This window comes from Anopheles funestus, chromosome 2RL (assembly GCF_943734845.2).
Source record: "Anopheles funestus chromosome 2RL, idAnoFuneDA-416_04, whole genome shotgun sequence".
Classification (NCBI taxonomy): Eukaryota; Metazoa; Arthropoda; class Insecta; order Diptera; family Culicidae; genus Anopheles; species Anopheles funestus.
In genome coordinates this window covers 96,323,562-96,346,241 of record NC_064598.1, presented here as the reverse complement: position 1 = coordinate 96,346,241, position 22,680 = coordinate 96,323,562, and the positions used below count along the sequence as shown (strand labels likewise).

Sequence of the window (22,680 nt, the reverse complement as noted above, 5' to 3'; positions counted from 1 at the left end):
ACCACAGGTTAAAGATTGGCGACCCGTTGGATACCGATCGAGTTATAGGAAAAACTTGGTGCAAAAATAAGCCTTAGTAAATTTTCATTTTTTTGAATTTTTGTGATTTTTTTATGATTTTTGACTCTTTTTTTTATTTAAAGCATTACTTGAGTGAAAAGAAACACATTACAACCAATTGGCATTAAAATAAATCAATTTCATTTTTTTTGCAAAATTTCCCAAAAAAATCGTAAGGGGTAAGCCTTATGAAATTTTCGAGTCAAAAATTTTTTAAATTTTTTTTTTCTGATTTTTTATTACGTTTTTAGTTTAAAGCATTATTTGAGTGAAAAGAAACACATTGCAACAAATTTTTCATGAAAATATATCACATTTATAAGTTTTGCTAAATTGCTCAAAAATGAGGAAAATTTTGCATTTTCTCAAGCAGGGTAAGGAACTTTGTTCCTCGAATAACTTCTGGCACAGACATCTGAGAGCATGGCTGTCCAAGAAGAAAATGTAGCCATTGGTGCCATCTATCGACCACAGGTTAAAGATTGGCGATCCGTTGGATACCGACCGAGTTATAGACAAAACTTTGTGCAAAAATGAGGAAAATTTTACATTTTCTCAAACAAGGTAAGGAACTTGGTTCCTCGAATAACTTCCGCCACGGACACCTGAGAGCATGGCTGTCCAAGCAGAAAATGTAGCCATTGGTGCCATCTATCGACCACAGGTTAAAGATTGGCGATCCGTTGGATACCGATCGAGTTATAGGAAAAACTTGGTGCAAAAATAAGCCTTAGTAAATTTTCATTTTTTTGAATTTTTGTGATTTTTTTTATGATTTTTGACTCTTTTTTTTATTTAAAGCATTACTTGAGTCAAAAGAAACACATTACAACCAATTGGCATTAAAATAAATCAATTTCATTTTTTTTGCAAAATTTCTCAAAAAAATCGTAAGGGGTAAGCCTTATGAAATTTTCGAGTCAAAAATTTTTTAAATTTTTTTTTCTGATTTTTTATTACGTTTTTAGTTTAAAGCATTATTTGAGTGAAAAGAAACACATTGCAACAAATTTTCATGAAAATATATCACATTTATAAGTTTTGCTAAATTGCTCAAAAATGAGGCAATTTACATTTTCTCAAGCAGGGTAAGGAACTTTGTTCCTCGAATAACTTCCGGCACGGACACCTGAGAGCATGGCTGTCCAAGAAGAAAATGTAGCCATTGGTGCCATCTATCGACCACAGGTTAAAGATTGGCGATCGGTTGGATACCGACCGAGTTATAGGCAAAAATTTGTGCAAAAATGAGGAAAATTTTACATTTTCTCAAACAGGGTAAGGAACTTGGTTCCTCGAATAACTTCCGCCACGGACACCTGAGAGCATGGCTGTCCAAGAAGAAAATGTAGCCATTGGTGCCATCTATCGACCACAGGTTCAAGATTGGCGATCCGTTGGATACCGACCGAGTTATAGGCAAAAATTTGTGCAAAAATAAGCCTCAGTAAATTTTAATATTTTTGAATTTTTGTGATTTTTTTATGATTTTTGACTCGTTTTTTTATTTAAAGCATTACTTGAGTGAAAAGAAACACATTACAACCAATTGGCATTAAAATAAATCAATTTCATTTTTTTTGCAAAATTTCCCAAAAAAATCGTAAGGGGTAAGCCTTATGAAATTTTCGAGTCAAAAATTTTTTAAATTTTTTTTTCTGATTTTTTATTACGTTTTTAGTTTAAAGCATTATTTGAGTGAAAAGAAACACATTGCAACAAATTTTCATGAAAATATATCACATTTATAAGTTTTGCTAAATTGCTCAAAAATGAGGCAAATTTTACATTTTCTCAAGCAGGGTAAGGAACTTTGTTCCTCGAATAACTTCCGGCACGGACACCTGAGAGCATGGCTGTCCAAGAAGAAAATGTAGCCATTGGTGCCATCTATCGACCACAGGTTAAAGATTGGCGATCGGTTGGATACCGACCGAGTTATAGGCAAAAATTTGTGCAAAAATGAGGAAAATTTTACATTTTCTCAAACAGGGTAAGGAACTTGGTTCCTCGAATAACTTCCGGCACGGACACCTGAGAGCATGGCTGTCCAAGCAGAAAATGTAGCCATTGGTGCCATCTATCGACCACAGGTTAAAGATTGGCGATCCGTTGGATACCGACCGAGTTATAGGCAAAAATTTGTGCAAAAATGAGGAAAATTTTACATTTTCTCAAACAGGGTAAGGAACTTGGTTCCTCGAATAACTTCCGGCACGGACACCTGAGAGCACGGCTGTCCAAGAAGAAAATGTAGCCATTGGTGCCATCTATTGACCACAGGTTAAAAATAAGCGATCCGTTGGATACCGACCGAGTTATAGGCAAAACTTGGTGCAAAAATAAGCCTTAGTAAATTTTCATTTTTTTGAATTTTTGTGATTTTTTTTATGATTTTTGACTCTTTTTTTATTTAAAGCATTACTTGAGTGAAAAGAAACACATTGCAACCAATTGGCATTAAAATAAATCAATTTCATTTTTTTTTGCAAAATTTCCCAAAAAAATCGTAAGGGGTAAGCCTTATGAAATTTTCGAGTCAAAAATTTTTTAAATTTTTTTTTCTGATTTTTTATTACGTTTTTAGTTTAAAGCATTATTTGAGTGAAAAGAAACACATTGCAACAAATTTTCATGAAAATATATCACATTTATAAGTTTTGCTAAATTGCTCAAAAATGAGGAAAATTTTGCATTTTCTCAAGCAGGGTAAGGAACTTTGTTCCTCGAATAACTTCTGGCACAAACATCTGAGAGCATGGCTGTCCAAGAAGAAAATGTAGCCATTGGTGCCATCTATCGACCACAGGTTAAAGATTGGCGATCGGTTGGATACCGACCGAGTTATAGACAAAAATTTGTGCAAAAATGAGGAAAATTTTACATTTTCTCAAACAGGGTAAGGAATTTGGTTCCTCGAATAACTTCCGGCACGGACACCTGAGAGCATGGCTGTCCAAGCAGAAAATGTAGCCATTGGTGCCATCTATCGACCACAGGTTAAAGATTGGCGATCCGTTGGATACCGATCGAGTTATAGGAAAAACTTGGTGCAAAAATAAGCCTTAGTAAATTGTAATTTTTTTGAATTTTTGTGATTTTTTTATGATTTTTGACTCTTTTTTTTATTTAAAGCATTACTTGAGTGAAAAGAAACACATTACAACCAATTGGCATTAAAATAAATCAATTTCATTTTTTTTGCAAAATTTCCCAAAAAAATCGTAAGGGGTAAGCCTTATGAAATTTTCGAGTCAAAAATTTTTTAAAATTTTTGTTCTGATTTTTTATTACGTTTTTAGTTTAAAGCATTATTTGAGTGAAAAGAAACACATTGCAACAAATTTTCATGAAAATATATCACATTTATAAGTTTTGCTAAATTGCTCAAAAATGAGGCAAATTTTACATTTTCTCAAGCAGGGTAAGGAACTTTGTTCCTCGAATAACTTCTGCCACGGACACCTGAGAGCATGGCTGTCCAAGAAGAAAATGTAGCCATTGGTGCCATCTATCGACCACAGGTTAAAGATTGGCGATCCGTTGGATACCGATCGAGTTATAGGAAAAACTTGGTGCAAAAATAAGCCTTAGTAAATTTTCATTTTTTTTAATTTTTGTGATTTTTTTATGATTTTTGACTCTTTTTTTTATTTAAAGCATTACTTGAGTCAAAAGAAACACATTGCAACCAATTGGCATTAAAATAAATCAATTTCATTTTTTTTGCAAAATTTCCCAAAAAAATCGTAAGGGGTAAGCCTTATGAAATTTTCGAGTCAAAAATTTTTTAAAATTTTTTTTCTGATTTTTTATTACGTTTTTAGTTTAAAGCATTATTTGAGTGAAAAGAAACACATTGCAACAAATTTTCATGAAAATATATCACATTTATAAGTTTTGCTAAATTGCTCAAAAATGAGGAAAATTTTGCATTTTCTCAAGCAGGGTAAGGAACTTTGTTCCTCGAACAACTTCTGGCACAGACATCTGAGAGCATGGCTGTCCAAGCAGAAAATGTAGCCATTGGTGCCATCTATCGACCACAGGTTAAAGATTGGCGATCGGTTGGATACCGACCGAGTTATAGGCAAAACTTTGTGCAAAAATGAGGAAAATTTTACATTTTCTCAAACAGGGTAAGGAACTTGGTTCCTCGAATAACTTCCGGCACGGACACCTGAGAGCATGGCTGTCCAAGAAGAAAATGTAGCCATTGGTGCCATCTATCGACCACAGGTTAAAGATTGGCGATCCGTTGGATACCGATCGAGTTATAGGAAAAACTTGGTGCAAAAATAAGCCTTAGTAAATTTTCATTTTTTTGAATTTTTGTGATTTTTTTATGATTTTTGACTCTTTTTTTTATTTAAAGCATTACTTGAGTGAAAAGAAACACATTACAACCAATTGGCATTAAAATAAATCAATTTCATTTTTTTTGCAAAATTTCCCAAAAAAATCGTAAGGGGTAAGCCTTATGAAATTTTCGAGTCAAAAATTTTTTAAAATTTTTTTTCTGATTTTTTATTACGTTTTTAGTTTAAAGCATTATTTGAGTGAAAAGAAACACATTGCAACAAATTTTCATGAAAATATATCACATTTATAAGTTTTGCTAAATTGCTCAAAAATTAGGAAAATTTTACATTTTCTCAAGCAGGGTAAGGAACTTGGTTCCTCGAATAACTTCTGGCACAGACATCTGAGGGAATGGCCGTCACGAAGACTTATAAATAGGAGCCCACATGGAGAAAACAAATAGAATTTCATAAAAATATCACACTTTTTAATATTTTGTTGACGCTATAATGCTTATTTTTCCCATTGTGCGTTGCTGAAGAATTTCAAGGGTGTCGAACTCCAAAGCACTAGACCGCGCTCTAACAAATTTTCCGCTTGTAAAATTTTCCCACTTTTTTCAATTTGTCTACAAGAGTTATTTATATTTTAGAAAATAGTTTACGAAATATGGAAATATTCATATTATATCTCCGGGTTAAGGAAAACATAAATTGAAACTTCTTCATTCATGTTTTGGGCTTCAACAAATTTTATTTTAGTTTGGACCAACATTACATATTGGTATAAAAATTCTCGTCCAATTAGTAACACGTCGTCTTTACGCTTACATTTTCAGCCAGATGGTAGCGATGTAATTGAATTACATTTCCAGTAAAATTTGATCCCAAACGAGCAATTCCGAGCAGTGGAAAAGTGTGCCTAAATTAGACAGATTCGAACGTGTCTTCACCGGCGACTGTTCCATCTGTTGCACTGGTAGAAAATCTCGGATTGTCATCCAAATGATTATTCGGATTGGAGCAACTTCCTTAAAAGGTGTATTGGTATGGGAACTCAGGTGGGTCTTATCGAGTAGAACCGATCTACTGTCAGCAAGAGTAATATGTTCGGCAGCTACATCGGTGGTCCGCACGTATGGAAAGCCTCTTCCTTCTACCCATTTTACCACACTTTCCGATGTCGTACCGTATATAAGATGCAGCATTGCTAACAGAATGTCATACGACTTTATTCATCATCATTCTCGGTTAAGAACACGGCTCCCCTAGCATTGTTCCATCACATTTCTCCTCTACACTGAAGTGGTTAATTTGTGTTTCTGACAGGGGAGTATGATAACATTCCTCAGCATTGGGAATAGGCCGGACTTGATTTCCCGTCGGAATACGTTCGTTCGATTACTGGAAAGAAGTCTAAGCAGTTTGACGTATCGGTAAGTTGTAAAACGATATTTTAAGTAATGCAGCATTTGCTAAGGTATTTGTTTTGATTATTAAAGTCTGTAACTCCAAAAACTTGGAATTTTGTCTCAAAAATCTTTACTAAAATAAACGAAGTAAGAACACAATCAATCAAATGGGAATGGTTAAAGAAGTCTTAGTAAAGCGAGAGATATATCGAAAGCATAATTACGCAACTAATTCGAAAAGTTGCATACTTATCAGAACAGATATGTATTGACCGAGATTGCATGGAAAGTTTTGGACCCATAAAACGAATCGTTTCGTGCTAGTTGCTTCTGACTGAAAAAGAGATGTATGCGTAAAAGTTTTTTGCGGTCGTTACGGTCGTGCATGATGGTGATAAATCCAAGCCAGCGCGAACAATTTGTCCAAGGTTAAACGAAAGCCGGCAAGAGAGAGGATATATCGAGTGCTATTAGTTTTCGAACTGTTGACAGTGTAACACGATTAGCCATGTAATGCAATACAAGGAATATTATCCGTGAGATTAAATTATCCGATTGCCATCTGTATTTAGTTGAAGATTTATACAAAGAAAATACTGAAAGCGGGAATAAAAATAGTTCGTAGAAGTAAGTTAAAATTTTACTTACTAATATTTGTTCAATTTCCTATTCATCTCCTTGCTTTATTTTTTACTACTTACTACTACTACTACTCCATTCAATATTCTTGAATATTCCCCCTTTAAAAAATCTAATTTAAAGGTTCGATGGCTGATCTATCGGATAGAGCTTCTACTTCAATCAAGCCTTAAGCCATGCGTTGCACTTCTCTACAGAAGGTGAAGCGAATAAAAAGTTCCCCAATGCCAATCACTTCGTCACTATCAAGATGCCTTACCGTACATTTTCTTTCTTGTCGACGATGAAAGTTTACAACTTTTAACAGATAACAAGCGCCAAAAGTTTTGTGAGATATTCATTAAATAGTTTATGGAGCAGTATAGGTAAAGCAGGAAAAACGACAAAGAGCGAAAGTTTGAATAAGTCTTGTACGCGTGATAAGGGATTTAAAAGGTTTAAATTCAAAAGTTAATTTATTTTCATCCTTTGTTCGTCTATTTGAGTCAATCGACAGATAAAAGAACAATAAAAAACAATATTGAATTTTCTTTCAAATGAAAAACCCACATTTTTTCACAACTCTTTCAGTTCCAGAGTTCAGTGTTGAAAATATGAATCGCACTTTTATATTTCAAGCATGTTTTCTTTTAAGTTACAGAATTGATGCGAATCTATCGATCAAGATTAATGGTTTGTTGTTGTACAAGAGCTGTTTTTACGGGCTGTAGTTTTCCTGCCTTAGAAGATTGTAATTAGCTTAATTGAAATTCTTTCATTCCCTTTTCTTTTCATACTTCTTATATTACTCATTCTTAAATACATAAATTTGATCTTCCATCTATCGATGACTTATGCTACGCTCCATACCACACACACACACTCGCTCCCTTTCCTTCGTGTCGAAATTGTTTCTTTTTGTGTTTGAATGTTGGATGATTTTGTTCGCTTGTTTGTTAAAGTTGTTCGCTAAATATTACCCTTCTTTGCTTTAATACCGTGTGTTGGTTGCTACCGCAAACGAAGCACCCGCGCACCGGTTTGGGGACATGCATCCTGCTATAGCGCATATACGTACACACTCGAGCTACGGCATTCCGGACCATGTCTGGCGTCTGCCATACCGGTGGTGCGTGTTCGATGCGCCCGTTTGCGGTTGGCTGTGCGCACTTACAATTAATTGTTCATAATCTTTTCCTCGCTGCTGAGGATCGCGGACTTTGATTTTAACTTTGCAATCGACTTTTTATGGTGAGTAAAAGGTACGATTGGTTGTATGTACATGCCTTACGTGCTATTAGCTGCAGAAGAACGGGCCAGAAAGCGTCGGGTGCGACGTAAGGGACTGAGATTACGGGAGATCGTAACGGAAGGTTTCAAGCAGCCATCCGGGGCTAGCCAAAAACAAAGAAAATGGTGCCCAATACATTAGGGGCAAAAGGTACCAAAAAGGTGTTTAAGATTGAAACCACTGACAGTGAGGAGAGTTAGTTGGTATAAGGATATAGGGTATAGATGTGTTAAAAAACCCTTCAGTTCGCTTTGGTGACAAAAGCTCGGAAGGAAGAAACCGGTACAGATTTACCAGATACCTACCCCACCAACTTACACGGGGGGCTAGTACATTTACGCTCGAAAAAAGACGTACATCTTTAATATTCTTCTTACATAAAGGAACATTCTCGAAAACACCGCTAATGGTGTCAAAACTTGCGTGCGCTTCTTGCGGATCGTTGCGCACAAATCTTTTGTTTTAAAAAATGTTTTTTTTTGCAAAAAAATATATGTAGCGAAAGCAATTCCATCACGATAGGTATAAATATATCTCTTGACTTTGGAAGGAAAGATCACCGAAACAACACCCACCGACGTATCACTGAACGAGATTTGAGAGTGCATAGTGACCACTTGTTCCTCACTCCGATGGTGATCGTGTGGCGGTGGTGCCCATCTTACATGGCTACTAGTAATACAAATCGGCTGGATCGTATGGATAAATTGTTACATATTTACACATGCATCCAAGTCGCACTAATTCCGTGTTTACCAAGATCGCCAAGGAAAGCCTACTTTACAAAATGGCTCCCCGTGTTCGTCGCCTATTGCGACCCTTACTGGTGAGTTGTAGTGTTCCGTGCATGTAGAGGCTGTTTATATTCTATTCTTCATTTCTGCACTGCATAATCACGCTTACGATTAGTAGTAGTTGTGTAGTTAAACACGTTCATACTCTAAGCACTAGCTACAATGCTAGCCTGTGCCTGTGGTTTTTGTGGCATGAAGCAGTAAATTATTCCACTACACATGGCTTAATGGTTTAACTAACTTACTTTTTACACAAATTCTTAACTTTTTTCTTTACTTTCTCCCCCAAAGGTTTCGTTCTCTTAGGTAACCTGACTCAGTCAGTATGTAAGTGAGTGTTTTCAAGATTAGTTCGCTCCACAAATTCTTGTTGTGATTATTTTCTTCTTTTCTCTTCACGATTCTTTCTCTTAAACACTAAGCAAAACGCAATAAATAGTGGTACGCAGTACTGCGCCCCCGCAGTAATTCGATCAGACTCAAATTTTCACTCTGCTTGTCTTGCATTGTTCGCGTACAAAGCAATTTCTTGTTGTTTTGTGTTTGTTTCGTCTCGCCCAAAAATATACACTCCCCACGCTGGACTGTCCAGCTGGACGTTCGGACCGTCGAGAGATCCTGACACCGAAAAAAAAATCTTGAGGAGTACCTCGAGAGCACACAACCTGCGGCCTCCTATTAAATGCTGCCCCGCACGCGGGCTTTCGGTTCAGGTCACGCATAGCTTTGTGCCAGGTTTGGTTGCTGTTGGGGTTGGGTCTGTTGTAACGTGCCGGCACCACAGTGCTCGGACAGATGCCCGCTCAGATGGGAACCACCGGTTGGATCTAGCGACAGGTTCACGTTGCATGTGCCACGCTCCACCCAATGCTTTAGCCGACCGCGCAACTCCTCCAGACTCTTCGATTTGGCCTTGTTGATGCGCTTGTACTTGACATCCTTCGGTTTCGTGACCGACCGATGGTTCGACATGACGCGATTAAAGTTCGTAACGGCACCCTGCACTTTGCAGCCCTGGGACGGTGTACCGCACAGGTCCGACTCCACATCGCAGCTGCTGCTGGTAATGATCAACGGTGCGCCCTCCTGCCGTGCACCTTCCGGCTGATCGGTGGAGATACACTTTTCGGTACGATTTTTAAACTTGTCCCGCTTCTCGCTGACCGCATCCGGTTTGGGCGATGTAGGCCCGGTCGTGGAACCGCTATCCGTTGCGTTCGTACCACCGCCGGTCGCATTCTGGGGTTCCGGATCTTCCTCCACGCTGTACACGGTTTCGAGAATTTCTGGCCGCCGCAGAAAACAGTTCGAACGGCGGGTATTGTTGTACTTCAGGTTCGTCTCTATCGCGTCCGATATGGACCGCACGATCGTGACATCGTTCGTCATCTTGTTCGAACCACAGCGCGACTTGAGGCTGCCACCACCGCTAATGCTGCCACCGAAGTAGATCGAGCTGTTACAGTCGGAATCGACGTCCTCCAGTACGACGGCCGAGTCGGAATCGTTGAGCGAATCGAAGTCGTTACTGTTGCTGCCCGTGTGCATCGGTGCATCCATGCCCACGTCCATGATGCCGTGGTCGATCAGGCGACTAGAGAGGGTTTCGATGATCTTCTGCTGCCGGTAGATTGTCAGCTCACGCTGATAGATCACGTTCGACACTTGCTTCTGTTTGCGCATGATGCGCGATTCGAGCAGCAGCAGCTGGCTGGTAAGATAGTTCAGCTGTTCCGTCTTTTCCTTCTGCAATCGATGGTTCTGTTCTTGCTGTCGAGTTGAAAAGAGGAATAAAAAAAAAAGATAATTACTTTAATGTACAATCGTTTTTCTTTTTGCTAGTGTTCTAGATCGTGTACTTCATTGTGGTTAGTTTCAATTCAAAGCTCTCAAGCGAAAGAAGAACTGTTTTACTTGTTTTACAAGTGCGAAAAAATGCAACACCACACTGAAGTGAGCTGTTCAATATTTCAACACACAAAAGTTGCATGTTTGTAGATGCTCTAGAACACATCCAACCGAGCTACTGCATTAACGTTGCATCCATCGCACCGCAGCTCGCATTCTACCACTCGGTTCGAGAGAAAAAAAACCCTAAAGACAATCCGCGACCGGTTCATCTTGCAAACGTGAGCCGCATTCGGATAATGGTGAATTGTGTAAAGGATTTATACGGTAAGTTTCGCCGCTTACGTCCAAAACGTCCTGGCGCTTTCCTAGTGTTCCCTTCTGTCGCGTGTAACAGTGGGAAAGGAATGAAGTGTAATAAATAGATTATACCACAAGCAGAAGCAGGATTTAAGTGGTTGATGGGAAACTTTTCTACTCGCTTCGTAGAGAAAGCCCGAACCCGTGTTGCGTTACTTTTCCTACAGAAGGATGCACCGTTTTGTTGTACTTGCTTTCTCCAAGAAAGTTACAATGTTCTTTTTGGGGTTTGTTTTGTGTAGTAAAATCTTCTCCAAACGGGGCCCGTTACGGGGTTTGAAAGGCTGTTTCTATTTCTGAACATTACGACGCTGATGGGTCTGGATGTTAGTGCTGGGAACGGATGCATGTAATCCTATTTGTGGGTAGACGCTCTATGTGTTGGCGTGAAAAGTTTTAACAAGAAAAGCCGCTATCTGACAAACGAATGTTCATCCAATTGGCAATAGGTACATGACGTTTGTGTCGGATAAAAACCTTTTTCTACATTGATGTTTCAGCAATATTATTTTATTTCTTAATGCTGATTTTTCCACATTTTTTTTTCAATTGAAAATTAGTTAAATATACAATATTGAACGAATTATTAGGAAAATATAAATTAGTAATACATCGACTTTAAACCTTTTTTAAAAAAGATGTTTAAAATATTATTGTCAATAATAACAATTTCTATTCTCGAAAAGTGTTTTTTTCCATTTTCTATTACATTCCTTTATCAGCAACTGCCGTAAAAGTTTACCAATTTTCCAATCAGCAAAACATCTGCTACAAAAAAAAAACAAAGCAAATTACCTCAGATTAGCGCATGATTGATCGTACTCAATAGGGACTGATTCAAACACTCGCTCGCTACCCGGTTTTGTTTTACAACCACCCTTTCTATCCTGATATTGCTCTCTAACACGGTTTACCTTTCTAAATCGTCCCCACGTTTCATGGCCAAACGGTGTTTCATCCTGGGCATGTGAGTGCTTTGGCAAGGGCACGTGGCAAATCCATAAACCCCGCTTCCTGGGCATATCCTTTTAAGAAACGTGTTACGAACCAAAAGGCTGACAAAATCTAATTTGCGGTCTCGTTGGTCAGTTTTCGCTTGTTTTGCTCGTTACCATTTTGTTGTACAGTTTTGCTCCTGTGTCGAGTGGTACCTGGTGGCTCGGTATCTGCCTGCGGTGCTTTGGGGGTGATTGTGTTTGACTTTTAGTAGCCCCTAACCAGATGTTGAAATACTCACCCTCCCGATTTTTCCTCGGAAAAATCGATTTTATTCCGGGCAGACTAATTGCAAAAGTTGTTGAACCATTGCCGAAGAAAAACAAATTAATGATGCTAGATTTCGCGCTTACTAGTGCGTGATGGTTCACCCCTTGCAACCCTATGCCCCTAAATCTATGCAATGCCGTGCACCTTTGTAGCTTAATACAAAAAGAAAAGCAAGTCTTTAGAACAAAAAAATATTCTAAAAAATGTTCTTTACTTTGTGAAGTAAAAAGTGTTCTATAACGCTTTCTCATAGTTTCAAAATTTCATGTTTTACAGACGTTGTGTTGAGCTTTTTCTCATCAGCAGGTCAATTTGTTCCCATACGTCTCCTCTGTCTGCTGTGTACGAAGGGAAATACATCGACAAAGTTTCATCATCGCTAGCTGGCAACTTTCCTCTCCTACTCCAGACCGTCTCTAAAGAACTCGGAACGTTTCAGTGCAAGTTGTTCAGCTTTATCGTAATTTTATTTTCCCTAACCCATCACGCCAACAAGCTGTCACGAATGTATTGCTTTATTTTATCAACATCCCATCGTGTGTGGTGGCATCGCTAGCCGGGCAAACGCGTGCCGGTACGTTCTGCAAGATGCGATGACAGACAGGGTCGACGATGTGGGAAATTTAATTTTCCCACATCCTACACACGTGCTCAGTGTGAACAATTAATCTCTCTCACACATACTTACTGGTGCTGGTGACGGTGTTAGAACCAAACCTCATAAATGGTAGTATTATGGCGGTTGTTATATTTAATGCTGCACGAACCACATATTGGCCAGCGAATATTCAATCCCTAACCTCCAAATACATCATAACTTAAAACTCGGGAAAATGGATGGAAACTGTTTGTTTTTTTTTTTTATTCCATCACTCCACCATATCGATTCGAATGGCATACGGTCAGTCGCACCAAGTGCGGCAGGTTGAAATGCGATTGGATGTAAGCGAATGGTGTTTTCATGTTTAGCAATAGGTTTTCCCGGGAAAAACGGTAGCAAAAGATAAGCCTATAAACATTACCCGTGAGTTGTTTTTCGCCTTTTTGGGCGTCGGAAAATGTTCCCCGTGGTGGAGACACACCCGAACCGGCAACTTTGTCTGAGGGGCATATGCTTTCATTTTTTAAGCTCTGGGTTAGCCCCGGGAAATATACAACCGCTACAATCGTGTGTATGTAAAACGTTCGCTTAGAAATAAATAAAAACGGAAACAATCTGGCAAAAGCCCAGATTCCTTGTCCCAATCCAACCGGCAAACCTTTAGCCAGGCTAATGTTGGAGATTTGGAGAACGGTTAGTAACCAGAAGAAAAAAAAATGATTGGATTTATTCTGCCTTTGCTGTAGGTGAACGCTCAATTCTGTTTGTTTCGCAAACCATGGACATGCTACAGGTTGGCTAATCTACCTGGCTGCCGGAAAGCATTTCGTTTCCGAACCATTTGCTGGCGTACCCGTGGGGAAAAGGATTTACGCTACACGTTTGAGTCATTTGGGCAGCTAGGACAGCTAAACAAGTTATATTTTGAAAGGAAATAGTCATGTTTAGATTGCATTTGAATTTTGTTCATAATAACTCTAAGGGATTTTCTTTAGCTGAAAATTAGATAAAAGTCAGTAACCAAAAGTCAGTTCAACAAAAGAGCGAAAAAATCCAAATTTATCATATCATATATGGCTAGTTCATCTTGAAAAGATGCCAAAAATCGACTACGTTTGAAAAAACTCGTAAAACTGATAAATTTTCAATTTGATTTTCCAACGCAAAGGCTTGTTTCAACAATCAAATATCTGACAAATATTTTATTTATTTGAAAACAACCTTTCATTGTACTTTCCTGCTACAATATGTGTAATAATGATCAATGTATCATGTCAAAATGATACACTCTTTACACAGTTTGTGGAGTCATCGTGATTCTCACCTATCTGGTGAGCAGCCGAACGAACGACACACCAACGTTCGTGACCTTTGCATAATCGCATTAGCACCTTTAGCCTCATCAAACTGATGAAAAACGCGTCACGGAAGTTGGTGGAAATAATTTATCTTCCACAACTCCGTTTTTCACACCCAACCCAACAACAATTTTGACTTACGGAACCACACGTAAAGACTCATCCGTTAGCATACCTGAGCTTTTTCTACGGTAAACCTCTCAACAGCAAAGCACAACAACGAGCTCTAATTTGACTTTTTCCCCTTTTTTTTTTGTTACATTTAGCCCGTTTTTCACACTCAGCATGAGTTCGAAAACGCGGGAGAGCTTTTACTCTACACTCCTGCCCAAAATGGTGCAAGAAGCATACATTTAGACGCACGCCACACCGCAGGATACGTCCCGGATGGTGTCGACCGTTAACGATCGTGATAGCTTCCACCGCTCGGTGATAATGATGTTGATGGGTTAATTCAAACTCCGCAAAACGTTAAATTGAGCGCACCCAACCTGACATAATGATGTAAAGCATCGATAAAGAACGCTTCCAAAGGGCGCTTGTTACAATACGAATGTGTAGCCCAATCCCCGCGTTACCCCATTCCAGCCCTCCTTGGAAGGGTCATCCTTGTCGATGCCTGAACTCAGTTGCTTCATCCGAAAGAAGCTACCGGATGTTGTTGGGTTGCTTGTTCAGCGTCTTATCCCTTTTTTTTGGGGGGTAGCAAACGTACCTGCAACGAGAACGCCTTCTTCCATGCCATGATTTGCTCCGATTGATTTCGGCACCGGTTCCGAAGCTCGTTGATAATGAGATGCGCATTTTTCATGTCTTTAGGTTCCTCCTGTATGGGGGGATGAAAAGAGGGGAATAGAATTGGGAAGCCATTATCTTCGGTAGATAAGTATCTTATTTTACGTAAACCGCTGTGAAAGGATGTCGAGTGCACTTGGCAGTGAAGTCGGAAATAGGGTAACGCACCTAATTGGATTACCGGGAGTCAAAATACGATTAGGAAGTGCGTTTCGAACCGTTTTGGGGGATTGTTTAGGGAAATCTTCGTGGAAATTAAGCACACCCAAGGCACCGTCCTTGTTTTTCACCCCGCAAGAAACCTACCTCCTCATTATCACAGTTGTTGTGCTGGTCAGTCGCTTCACTCTTCACCGTTGTTGCCGGCATCTTGATCGGTTTTTCACTGTCGATGATTAATTTTCCAATTTCTTTGCTTTCTTCCGGCTCGTTTTATCGTTTTTTTCCCCTTTGTTATGAGATCAACCTTTTGTGAATTGAAAATTTCTGCTCCTTCACAAAAGAAACGCACAACTGTTGCCTTTGCAAATATTGATCCTTTTCTTGTGTGTGTGTGCTGTTGATTGGTAAGATGAATGTTGTTCGTCTACGTTCTTTCGAGGTTGTTCGGATTGGTACCGGTCGTTCCTCTGCGGTTCATGATTTTCCACGCCGCACTATCAATCACCTCCAAGTGTGCCGGCATCGGTAACCGGTGGCGCATAGTGACAAATAATAAATGGAAAGTTATCACTCCACAGCTGCTATCGGAACGCTGTTGCGCATGCTGTAAAGAGAGGAAGCAAATGAATAATTGGATAAATAATTGTTGCTTAAAAATTCGACAAATAAAACAGCAGAATTTTTGTGTGTATAAATCCTTGAAGTCTCTTGTTTTAAGCTGCATAATAGATTTATCTTATCCCGAAGCTTGATATTTCCCTTAGAAGAAGTTTTTTTTGTGAAGGATTCGTTCCATGAATCCATGTTTTTGTAAATGAATTATTGGCCATCGATATTTCCTTCCAAACGTCCTTCAACCCTCAGGAGAAATTCGATAAATAATAACAATGCCACCGTAGGGTTAGGATCTAATCTATCATACATACCGTTCCGTCCCAACAACTGATCCACTTATAAGCATATTTATTCACACAAAAAACACAAGCTAACCTCTTTATACTCCAAATCAAATATACCAAATGTGTTCCAGTTCTGTACTCGAGCAAACGAGGATGCAAAATTAATGTTGCTTACTCGATCAAAAAATAATGCATCAGCGAGTAGCAATTTCGTCTTAATATATCTTAACCACTCAGCCGCCAGAGCTCAACCGGCTGCAGGAATGAATTCGTTTGTACGATTGTGTGTTTCGTAGAGATTCAAGAGAGGTCAATATTGTGCTACGGATTTTCCAAAGCACGTGAGGGCGCACATAGGGTTGTTTTCTTAGAAACGAAACCTTCCTGGCAAGCATTGCGATTTGTACACTGAATCCGACATGAGTATACAGTGCGGCAAAATAAGGCTAACATTGATTCTGCTCTCGCCTAAGGCAGAGGAAGTAACAAAACGCGACAACTCAATCAGACGATGGATGGCATTTGGTGAAGAAGTAAAAAAAACCGGTCCGTACCGAATCAATAGAGCCGTAACGTAACAAAAACGCACGAATTATTCACCATCAAATGTAGCATGGAACGTGACTTTAGCAAAAGATTGAAGCACTCGTGTCACACGTGACGATATGCTGTACTCGTGAACGGGAAAATCGTTATCGGATGAAGAGCCCATATGAAAAGTAACGCGATTCTAGCGCCCGGATCTCTCAACTCTCAACTTTCGCTGTATATGCTTCTATCATTGAAGACACCAGCGTTCTTCCGGTGGCAATCGTCAAGAAAGCCTGTTTATTCTTTTCCACATCTCTCTATCTCTCTCCCTCTTTCTTTGCTTATCTCACACAGACTGTTTTCCATAAAATCATCACACATTTTCGATACATACTTTAGCAACACAACCAATGGCTTACGCGACATTTCCCAGCAACACTGGAGGCTCGTCTAATGCTCGAGTATACTTCCACGACCTGATATTGTTTTCGAGCGCTTATGCATGAGCAAAGTCAACTCCGCAATACATGCCGGAATCATCCGTTTGCAAAATGGGGGGAGAGGAGGAAAAAACATCTCAATCCCCTTCCCAGCCACCCTCTCGACCGGATGGTGGATTTCCCTGAAGATAAACATGTCAATTATGTGGAAATTTTGCGGCAACCTCTCGCTCGCACAGCATCGCATTCAATATTTCCGACCGTTTTGCACGAAAGAAATCGATAACCTTGGCACGGCGAACGAACAACACCATTTATCAGCTACCTTGATGCCATCATCCTGGGTATGCCTGTTAGAAATGCCTGCGTTTTCATGACTTTCCCGCTTGCTGGTACGTTTGCCTGTAAGAAAGCTTTACACAGTTTAGAATCTTTGCGGTCGCTTTTTTGTGGTTAACTATTCAAAAGCTTCCTCATATGCTGGAAGGAAAAATTCATTGATTTTTCCTCGCCATACGTCTTTGCTGCACATCTTCGTCGCGTAAAAGCTTGGTGACGATTTGATCACACAAGGTCTCTTCATTCTGCTGAAGGACTGCTTCTGAGTAGTGACTACCAGGCCCTTGAACGATCGTCAGGGGTAAATGAAAAGCACAAATAAAGGAACGACCAACATGGATGGAAAATCAACTCGAGACGATATCGATCGAATGATAGAAATGGGCAAGAAGATGGCAGAAGATGGGATTCATGGTGATGCCAATAATGATTTTACCTGCCACCTTCCTCGCTAGCACACTCATTGCATTTTAATGACCCATTGGAAGAGTTTTGGGCATAAGAAGCATGAGCAGCTATCATTAATTATGATTGACGAGATGCTGCTTTGAAGCTGCTGGTGACGTTAATTCGATTGGTACAAAACAAACATAAGGACATTTGCATCCCTTGACCCGCTCCGGTAATCAATTGTTTGTCTGTGAAGTGGTTTAACAAATGCTATTAATATCAATCAATTTGATTAATTATAGTCTTGGGTGACGTTTTTTTTGCGGATCCAACAATCGAAACAATTATTAGCTATTAATAGTACAAACATTTACTATAACCTGCATTCGAAACTTAACCCAACCGAACTTAACTCACCGAAGAAAATTCTTCTTATTTTAAAGAGGTCTATTCCAACCCAAAACTTTTCATTCTGCTTCTCTGCCCACACAGGATCGGGATCGTTTCTTCTCCTTGTTCGTTTCTCCTTAGTAAAACTTTTGCTCAAACCGCTTGTTGCGTTTTTCTTCCCCCCCAAACAATCAGAAAAATCAAACCATTTCCTTTTATTTATTCGCTTCTGGTTCGTTCGCTCGGTTCGAAAGGTTCAGCTGCACCGTACCGTGTACCTTGGCACGATGGCACCGATTCCTGCGAAACAAATCAGCACACCGTAACTGCAGCACATTTCGTATTTTTCATTTCCTTCCGAAAAGCCTTGCGGTGTGCGATATGGTCCTGTTTCAGGAGCCTGCTGCTTTCGTCTACTTGCACTGGCTGGCTGGTCGGATGGAATTTATTCATTAAAATTGTACCATTTCCATCTGCAGAAAGCTTAACGAGTTTCAGGCTATTTCATTTCATTTTTGTTCTGTCCCAAAAAACTTGAACCTTTTTGCTTTCCTAAGCTTAACCTCCAAAACCTTTTGCGCGAATGTTTTTCGAGTGCAGCGAAGTATGAAGCAAGGAAAACTCACGACTATTTTTTAAAGGGTTTTCCTTCAAAACAAAATTATGAACGTGGTACTGTTTTATAAGTTACTTAAGGGCAGCTTGTTTGATTTGCTAGCTTTTCGGTACGGCATAATAAAGCGAGGAATGCGTGAATGGTAATGTTGCTTACAGACGTCCGAAGCCATATTGAAAGGAATAAAACTTTGCCTCTGACGGATGGTATTTCACTTGTAGCAAGCATCGAATTATTCTTTTTTTTGTCGATAAGAAACCAATCAAAATGACGGTGTAATCGATAAGAAGTAAAATAAATGATTTCTAAAAATAAATCGCAGCTGTGTCGACTGTGCCCTTCATCTAAGTATTAAAGCAACGTAAATTAAAATGTAATATGAGTAATTGATTTCTAAAAATAGATTTCCCGGGAAAATCGGACCTTGTTTGAAAGGAGAAGGTAAGATAAAACAAGTGTCGAGGAAAAATAACAACCAAAATAACATAACTCATGTACAAAAAAGTGTAGACCCAAGAAAGATGAACTCAGATTGAAATTGAAACAATAATATGAGATGTTCAACTCAAAGGTCTACAATTTTTAGAAGAGGTTCATGTTCACTATACCCAAATAAATTTGTAATTTATTCTATTAAAGATATATTGGAAAATATTAAATTATTCCATTTAATAGTAAGGAACTTATTGTAAAATGACATGTATTAAAAAAATCTTAAAATAATGATGAAAAAATCATTGTAAAATTTCATTAATTTCTCCACTTTCAGTAGTTTTAAGTTTCTTGCTGTTCAGAAAGTTACTGCAGATGTATTAAAGTTTCCTTTTTAATAAATTAAAATAAATACAACCAATATGCAGACCGTCAGCCGGATGCCATCACAAAACCACACCGAATTTCCACCCCAATGAGGCCTAAGATTAACCAACGGAAGCGCACATAACCCCACCTGGTCGGTGGCACACAATTCCCATCCCATGCCGCACTGCTTCAACTCGCATGCTCCAAGGAATTTGCACACAAAGTCATCGATAATGCTACGTTCGGTACAGATGCACACACGCCGTACGGAAGGCTAACGACGGGCGGGCTAAAACCCCCCAAACTTCAGCCTCGGTTTAACGAACGGCATTCGGAAAAAACGGAAAAACATGGTACAGCATCAAAATAAAACACCCGCCGGGTTGCATACAAACGGAGGGTAGCAGCATCATGCAGTAAAGCTCGCTTTCACTGGCCAGCGCGCGTTGCGCAATGCGAGCTCAATTAGCTACAATCATACATTGCATTAGTGGTCATTATTTCGCTCTTTCACTCTCGTCAGCCACCGTCAACGGGCGTTATGGGGTGTACCACCTGACCAAAGTCATATTTGTTAGTATGTTATTTGTATGTAGGATTTGTCTGTTTCTTCTTTTTTCTGTTGTTGCTACCATCACTCTCTTCTCATCCCCATTTTTTCTTTTTTGGTTGAGGGAAGGTGGTTTCCCTTTCTGATGACAGTTCGAGATTTTCCCAACACATTTGCGGTGCGTGATTTTCCAGTGACTGATATCGCGGGTTCCCCGGGTTCGTAAGTGTAGCTGATTCCACACACATGGGAAATGGTGTTCCTGCTGTTCGCTAATAGGTTTTTCGCGATGAGCGACAGGTGCTGGTGGTCGCACCCCTGCCGGACCCAGGCCCTCGAATGTCCGGGGCCTGTTTCATCATCTAATTTGGCGCGACATTTCATACGTACACGAATTGCAACACATTGTGTCCATGGTCCATATGCCATAACAGCGATGATGACGGTCACTGTGCTACCGGTAATACCCCGGGCATGCCGTGACAATGTGCGCTCGGTCGGTAGCACATTCGTAACGTAATTGTTACAATTACGCTAACCGGTGGATGAGGCGAACCCAATCGTAATCTTGTCCGAAACCCTTGCCCACTTTCAGAGTCGGGCAGTCGAGATATTACTTCGCATAATGCCTCTCTCTCTCGAATGTATGTATGCTGTCGTTGTTTACACATGTTCTTCCGCCGGCGTTCAAAGTCACATGAAGCGATCAGAAACTCAACCCTCGAAGGTAATGTAGCGTTGGTGGAGAAAGTACTAAAAAGAGATCAAAAATGGTTGGCGTATTTGCACGAATTATCAATTAAGATGCGGGATCCCTACAAGTCCTACAAGACGAGTAATGTTACGGTTCTGGCAACGATCTTGCAAAAAAGGTGGTTCGATTTTTCATCCCCTATCGCTTAATGATTCAAGGCACGTGCCTCCTACACATTATGTAGGACCAAACCTTTGCCACAACGAGCGTGAGGGTGTATTTTGTACTTATTCAGCAAAATCCCCTTCCAAAAAAAAAAAAAAAATAAACCCACAACTGTGAAGAATAATTGCACAACATTTCCTTCCCACCGATTACGTGATATTATTTGCACGCGCAATGTACTAATGTCGTATTTATTTGTCTACATTCACCAGAATGATAAAGCTCACCGCTCAGCCATGTCCGGCACGCCAATATCTTGCGGTTTGTGCGAGAGTTCCCGTGTTTTTTTTGTTTTGGGACAGAATCCTGCTGTTATGTACGGAAGTGTCCGTACGCCAGCAGCCCCGGAAGATATTAAAATCCCCAGGCTCCTGTTGCAGAACCTTCGGACGGGTATCTGGTTTTTTTTTCGGGTGGGTGTGAATCTCAACGGAACACCCTCGGCTTTTGCGTATTGTACGCAAGGGCGGTGATTTATGGTTTTCACGCATAGATAAGGTATATCCGGGGTGTATTAATCAGACTGCTCGGTGTTGTTGTTGCGAACTCCGCTAATCGTGGTTTTTGCTGCCCATTTGTTTGAGTTGAGGGATTAACGATCGATCCGAAATCCTGCCCACCCGCTTCATTCGAATGGTAAGCCCCTAGTTTCGACTGTTGCCCTTTGGGGAGTTAACCTTCGAGTTGGAAATCCATTAGATGGAAGCTCAAATCTGGTCCTTCACTTCCCCCAAACGGGGGGAAGTAAAATGTGTGTTTGTGCAACTATTAAAAAGCATTTGATGGCTATCGTTACTTTCGGGAGCTAAAATCCACCCAGCGAAGGGAATGTTAATGTCCATAAAATGGCTATAGTTGATGAGCTGATAAACATTTTGATGGAGCTTAATAAAATTTCACATTTTGGTTGAGAGTTCTAGAGTTCTAGAGCTTCTTTTGTTTTCCCTTATTATTAAATAAATATTACAATTTTATATTCATTTCGAACGATAAGAAATTGCATTTTACAATCAAACGTTTTTAACAAGCTAACTGAACTACTTCAGTACAGATTAGTAGCTTCTGTTAGGAAGTGTTATCCATTGTTCGTAGTATTTACACACACCGAAATATGTTCAATATTTTGGCTTTCCATTGTTTCCTCGTCGCGGTTTCGACTCTTATGCTTTTCATGAGCTTTTGTACGATGAAAACTCATCATAAATCTCTCACTTTTCGTTTCCAACAATGAATCTCTGCTCTACATAGGAGAGGCTTCTGCTTTATTTTTAACAGGACCACGAATGCTTCCGACAACGAATGCAAATGTAACAATTGCGCGAGTACACAATGGTGTGTGGTTGAAAGTTATTATTTTACTACAGCATAACAATGGCAAGAGGATCTCCATTATACACCATTCTTGCTGTTCTTGCTGTAAGCTGAAGACAGAAAAATAACAAAAAAACAAAACAAATGTGATAGCATGTCATAACTGTATCAGCTTTTGTTTCGTTTCTTATTGTTTTGTGTATGCAAAAGAGAAGGTTGTATTTTTATTTTACTAGCGTTGATTTGAAAACATCTTTGAAATTACATTAAAATTATTCTTCTTGTGTTGAAAAATTTTCTATGCTTTGCATTTCCATCCTCACATATCTTTTGTTACATTTTTCCAACTTCACGTAACCGAATGTCCATCGCCTGATCGAAACTAAACTCATTTTCCCACGCACGTTTTTCGCACGATATTTTTGATGATAACCTAACCCCCTGGCCAGAAAGGGTCATCCGCATGGGTTGAGCAAATACCTACAGCTCTCTACTGTCAGAAAAAAAGATGTAGGTAGCCTAAAAGTTTTCCCTTCCCAGATGGGGAAGCGACATCGCATCGTACGAGTTGCCGGTAAGCGTAACAAGTACGGTGATGCGAACCTGAAAGGGATGCAGGGACGGAGAT

General features: G+C 39.6%; 1 protein-coding gene across 2 annotated transcripts in view; it reads right to left on the bottom strand.

Moving 5' to 3' along the window:
- Positions 1 to 6,976: 6,976 nt before the first annotated feature.
- Positions 6,977 to 22,680, bottom strand: part of LOC125763492 (uncharacterized) — a 57,979-nt gene continuing 42,275 nt past the window's right edge. For both annotated transcript variants that reach the window (XM_049426742.1, XM_049426743.1), the window contains exons 4-6: positions 15,011 to 15,470; positions 14,625 to 14,735; positions 6,977 to 10,246 (exon numbers count right to left, since the gene is read on the bottom strand). In XM_049426742.1, the coding sequence (XP_049282699.1) occupies positions 9,191 to 10,246; positions 14,625 to 14,735; positions 15,011 to 15,073 (1,230 nt within the window). In that variant the 5' untranslated portion in view covers positions 15,074 to 15,470 and the 3' untranslated portion in view covers positions 6,977 to 9,190. The remainder of the gene's footprint in view (positions 10,247 to 14,624; positions 14,736 to 15,010; positions 15,471 to 22,680) is intronic.